Source organism: Pinus tabuliformis, chromosome J (assembly GCF_031772625.1).
Source record: "Pinus tabuliformis cultivar Carrire ecotype Pingquan chromosome J, CPIR1, whole genome shotgun sequence".
NCBI lineage: Eukaryota > Viridiplantae > Streptophyta > Pinopsida > Pinales > Pinaceae > Pinus > Pinus tabuliformis.
This window is the reverse complement of record NC_142295.1, coordinates 206,571,165-206,576,843: the sequence shown is the minus strand read 5'-3', so window position 1 is coordinate 206,576,843 and position 5,679 is coordinate 206,571,165. Positions and strand designations below refer to the sequence as shown.

At 43.1% G+C, this 5,679-nt stretch overlaps 1 protein-coding gene across 1 annotated transcript; it reads left to right on the top strand.

Moving 5' to 3' along the window:
- The first annotated feature begins 971 nt into the window (after positions 1 to 971).
- LOC149226407 (uncharacterized) lies at positions 972 to 4,945 on the top strand. Its single transcript, XM_089380191.1, has 4 exons — positions 972 to 1,439; positions 1,580 to 2,376; positions 2,901 to 4,682; positions 4,792 to 4,945. Exons 1-4 carry the CDS (start codon positions 972 to 974, stop codon positions 4,943 to 4,945), a joined length of 3,201 nt encoding a protein of 1,066 aa, XP_089236317.1.
- The last annotated feature ends 734 nt before the right edge of the window (positions 4,946 to 5,679 follow it).

Sequence of the window (5,679 nt, the reverse complement as noted above, 5' to 3'; positions counted from 1 at the left end):
AGGATTTTGGTTCACCTTGACACCAGGGCTGGGCTGGAGGAAAAAATTACTCTCCACAGGAGGCATTTCTCTCGCAAACAACTTCTGGACTATGAAGGAGTCCCATTTCGTTGTAGGAGGTGCCACAAAGTGGGTCACCTATACAAGGATTGCCCTCTGAATTCTTCGGTGACCACGGAAAACTCAAAGGGGACGAAGCAACAGACCTCTGTAGAGCAGAACAAGGGTGAACAAAAACAAGGAGGGGCACCAGCTGAAGCTGCGGTGGAGGCTACAAAGAAGACTGGGAACCGGCGAAAAGCTCCATCATCTCCTCCCAGGACTCGCTCCAAATCTGCAGCGGAAGCTACTTCTCTACCGGGTAATGAGTCTTTCCCCATATCCGCTGCTCTTTTTTCAGATGTTATGTTAAATGTTTTGCATACATCTCTGCATTCCCCCTCCTCTGCATTTTGCACTATTCCTTCCATCCCCTGCTCTTTATCCATGCCCCCGCCCACTTTTTCCACCACTCCCACCTCCCACAGGGATTTCTCCACTCCCCCTTCTCACACTTCCTCCCCCTCTGGGCCGGATCCCCATCCCTACAACCTCCGCTCCAGACTTCGACCTAAAACCCTGCATCTTGGATTGGGCCTATCCCCAGGAAGGACCAAGCTCCATAAACCTACCAGAGGGCGCCCATCAAAGATCAAATCTGCCATCAAGTCAGCGGTGGCAGATGTTGCGAGGGGCCGTCAGCATACCATTGAGAGGGCGCTTAGAGCATTGGAGCCCACTGCCCATGGTTCCTCATGATTTGGCTCTCCTACAACTGTCGGGGACTAGCCAACCCCAAAAAGAAATTGGCTCTCAAAAGATTGTTAAAGGATACATTCTGTGACATACTCTTCCTTCAAGAAACTCTGGGCACTTCTGACAACACTATCCGAACCCTACACTCTATTCTGCCGGGCTGGATATTTCAGGGTATGGATGCCATAGGCAGATCTGGTGGTCTTGCAATTGGCATCAATCCTAAAACAGTAAAGCTTATATCCACCTGGGGCGGCATGGGATTCATTGGCATGGACATTTTCGTAGGGGAGCTGGGACTTCAGTTAAAAGTGATTAACATATATGCCCCTAATCAGAACAGATTGGAATTTTGGCACAATTTGTTGGAACATGATCTTGTCACTAACACCACCATCATAGGGGGGGATCTAAACTTTTCTTTGGGCATGGAAGAATCCTGGGGACACCAAGCTCAAATCGATCCTATTTCCGATCAGATGAGTACTCTACTAGATACCTGCAATTTAGTAGACGTTCCCATGAATAAGAAACTGCCCACCCAACACAATAGGCGGACTGGGGAGGCTGCCATGGGCTGGAGATTGGATCGGTTCTTGATTCATGAAGACCTCATCCGTTACCTCCCCCTTTATCGACAATGGGTGGGAACCGGGGGATGTTTTGATCATCTACCCATATATCTCCAAATAATTGGACCCTCAAAAATTCGCGCTCCCCCTTCAAATTTTTCGTTAGGCATCTTAAAGATCCTGAATACATCAACATGGTGACTGAGTTCTAGAGGGCTCAAGCCCCCCTGAGGGAACAGAGGTCGGCTGCGGATTTCTGTATTCGGCTAAATAAACTCAGGTCATTGACAGAGGAGTGGTCTAAGAGAAAGAAGCTGCGTGATGACCAGCAACTTGCTGATATTGAATTACAGATTGCACAGTTAACGGATGAACAGGGGCTAGGTTTCTTATCAGAGGAGACTAAAATGAATCTAGTCACGTTGGAGAACCAAAAAAATAAGATGCTTCTGGAAAAGGAAGAACAATGGAGATTGAAAAGTAGAGCCACCTGGCTCCAAGCGGGTGATGGTAATACCAAATTCTTCCACAACTTTGCAAATGGAAGAAAGGCCACAAATACTATCTGGCAGATGCCCTGTGAGTCTGAGGGCTGGGCATCTACTCACCCACAATTAGCCAGATTGGGGATTACACATTTCAAGAGGCAATTCACTGCGCCAGTAGCCATCAACCTCCCGGATATCATCAATTTAGCTGGCCACTTTCCAAGGTTTGTGGATCAGGAAGAGGCAGAGGACTTAAATCAACCGGTCACTCTGGAGGAATTGGAAGGAACACTCAAGTGGTTCAAGAAAGATAAGAGTCTTGGCTCGGATGGCTGGCCAGTGGAGTTCTATTTGGATTTTCTGGAGCTACTGGGAGGGGATCTACTTGCTGTCATCGAAGAAAGCAAAGCATTGGGGCACATCAACCCCCTCATTAAATTCACTTACTTGGCCTTGATCCCTAAGACTGATTCGCCATCCTCTTTTAACGACTTCAGGCCTATTTCCCTTTGCAACTTTCTGTACAAAATCATCTCTAAAATCATCGCCAACCGCATCAAGCCTATATTATCCAATCACATCTCCTAGGAGCAATTTGCCTTCCTCCACCATAGACATATTTAGGATGCCATTGGTACAGCCCAGGAAGCCCTCCACTCCATCAAACTCAGAAATCTCAAGGGACTCACACTCAAAATTGATCTGGCAAAGGCCTTTGACAAAGTGAATTGGTTGTACATCAAGATGATTATTACTCATTTGGGATTTCCCCAGCACTCATCAGCTGGATCATGGGATGCATCTCCTCTGTCTCTTTTGCCATTCTCATTAATGGTTCAGCATCGCCCTCCTTCAATATTGATAGAGGGATAAGGCAGGGATGCCCTTTATCACCACTTCTTTTCTTATTAGTCATGGAAGGATTGAGCAGACTCATAGCTACGGAAAAAAGAAGGGGGGGCCTTCAAGGCCTAAAAATCATGGATCAATTCTACCTGACACATCTACTTTTTGTAGATGACATATTGATCTTCTTGAATGGCAGTGTCTGGGACTCGACTTCTTTGAATGAGATTCTGAACCTATTCTGCAGAGCCACGGGAATGGAGATCAACAGAGAAAAATCCACCATCTCTCTATCTGAATGCACCCTTCAGGAATCTCAGTTGGCCACTCAATATTTTCCCTTTCAAGCAACTAATTTGATGGGGGGATTAAAATATTTGGGCTTCAGACTAAAACCATATGGTTATAAGATTGCAAACTGGACCTGGCTCGTCACAAAAGTGGAGAAGAGAATAAGTTGTTGGTGTCATAAGTTCCTGTCTAGGGCAGGCAGACTTGTCCTTATCAAAACAGTCCTTGAAGCCACCCCGGTGTATTGGATGTCACTCGCCTGGATTCCTAGAGGAATACTTCACAGAATCTGTTGTAGATTCCTTTGGAATGGAAGTGAGGAGGGCAGGCCATTTGCCTGGGTAAAATGGACAAGAATTGCTACTCCAAAGCAGTGGGGAGGCTGGGGACTTAAACTACTTCTGGCTTTTGCTCAAGCCTTGGCAGCCAAACAGAGTTGGCTCCTTCTTAAACAAAATAGCCTTTGGGCTGAGGTTATTCTCCATAAATACATCTGGTCGTTGACTATCATAGACTGGATCAGAAGCCCATCTTGGCACAGGAAGGGCATTTCGGTGATATGGAGGGCCATTCTAAATTCTATTTCTATCATCAAGGATGGCTTATTATGGAAGATTGGCAATGGAGCTTCTGTCCGAATTGGCATTGATCCTTGGATTGGCTGTGGTAACTCCCATATACTACCTGTTGGACTGATCCAGCACCTAAACAACAGAGGTATCAAGTATCTGGGACAGATTGGGGATCAGCAAAATACCACTTTCCATACTCAAGCCTGGCTGACTGATCCGCACTGGCACATTCCAGATGATTGGGGTAGAATATGGAAAATCTACCTTCAGGCTCTTACAGAAACACATGTCAGATTACGAAATGTTGAAGATGAACTAATATGGGCTCACTCTAAAACTGGGCAATACACACCGAAACAGGGGTATAACATAATCATAGCAGACAAGAAACCGGAGATCATAAGAAGCTGGTGGAATAACCTATGGAAATTAGAAGCTCCTCCTCGTACCAGACTGTTGATGTGGAATATTTTAGAAGATAAGATCCCCACGGGCTCCTATCTGAAAAGGAGGGCTTTTATGGGGCCTACCCGATGTGTACTTTGCCTCCAAGAAGAAGAATCAACCCAGCATCTTTTTCTCACCTGCCCTACCACCAGAAGCATATGGACTCAAGTCCTTCTATCTCTAAATATGACTAGAAACTGGCAGGGGGTTGATATAACATCGGCTTGGGAGAACTGGTGGTGTACATCAGCTGTAACCAAATCAAGAAACCTTCCTCTCCTCGTCTCATGGTATATTTGGCTCAAAAGAAATAAAAAAAAAATTGATGATAATTTGGTAAACTGGAATCTTCTCCCCCCACAGATTTGTGCCGCATACGAAGAGCTTCCAAATGATGACAGCCAAAAGAGACAAAGGATTATACAACAGGAACAGATCAACAAAGCTATCCCGTGGGCCTATTATGACGGTGCTGCCCAACAACACGGCTGTGGGGGCGGTATTTGCCTCTACCTTTCTGAAACACACTACTACCAGATTTGTTTGGGTCTGGGACCTGGCACCAACAATCATGCTGAATTGATAACACTCTGCCATCTGCTATACTTTGCTATCCTGAAACAATGCCGAAACATACAAATCTTTGGCGATTCAAAGATAGTGACTGATTGGTTTAACAATTCAGCTGTTTGCACTGCATACTCACTGAGATCTATATTGGAAGAAATTGTTTTTTTTCAAAACTTTCTTTGATCAGATTTCTGTTTCTCACATCTACAGGGAAAGAAATGAAACTGCTGACAGGCTATCAAAAGAAGCGACGCATCGTCCTCTAGGAGAGTGGATGATCGCAGAACATACTCCTGCAGGGATCTATCATTATTTCCACAGACCATATATAGAAGAGGGACTTCTGAGGGGCAACAGCCTCTAATTTACACAGCTTTTTGAATCTGAACCTTTTTAGTTTTGCTCTGTACATAAACGAATAGACCATATGGTTGTCAACCCCTGCGTGGGTTAATTTTTGGGTTTATACATAGCGGATATATGCAACAGAACAGTACACCCTCTGGGTTTCCTTGTATCTTTATTTTTTATTTTTGACAGTGGACTTCATAGCCACATTTACAGCATATGCCTTTGGGCATCCACAACATGTAATTTCTATTTATGAAATTATGAATTTTCTTTCCCCGAAAAAAAAAAAATAATAAAATTAAATTAAATTAAAAAATAATAATAATAATAATTATATATATATAATATTGAATTTAGTTTATATATATATATATAAAATATTGAATTTAGTTTATGTGTAAATTTTTCAAATTTATAAAATAATTATTTATTTCTTAATTTAAGAGGGTTTAGTAGCTAGAGTTGCTTGTCTTTTAGTTTAATTACTGAATTTTGAAAGGTATGAATCAAAATTTGAATAAGGGCGATATTGTAGATATTCTGGTTTAATTTAAATATAGTTAAATTAGAGTCAAAAACAATAAAAACATACATGAATGAATGAACAGTGTGTTTTCCAGTAGCCATACAATAGTCTCGGATTAATAGTATGTGAAAGGTATGAATCAAAATTTGAATAAGGGCTATGTTAGTGTCAGTCTTTCCAGCCTTCCTCCAGTGATCAAATATGCTCTTACAAAGTGGTCT

Excerpts from the sequence above, each read along its gene's own strand:
- LOC149226407 (XM_089380191.1), top strand. The coding sequence starts at position 972 with ATGGATGCCATAGGCAGATCTGGTGGTCTTGCAATTGGCATCAATCCT. Across the intron at positions 1,440-1,579 it reads TCCCCCTTTATCGACAATGG|AGGGCTCAAGCCCCCCTGAG; the intron begins GTGGGAACCGGG and ends ACTGAGTTCTAG. Across the intron at positions 2,377-2,900 it reads ATTTCCCTTTGCAACTTTCT|TGTCTGGGACTCGACTTCTT; the intron begins GTACAAAATCAT and ends CTTGAATGGCAG.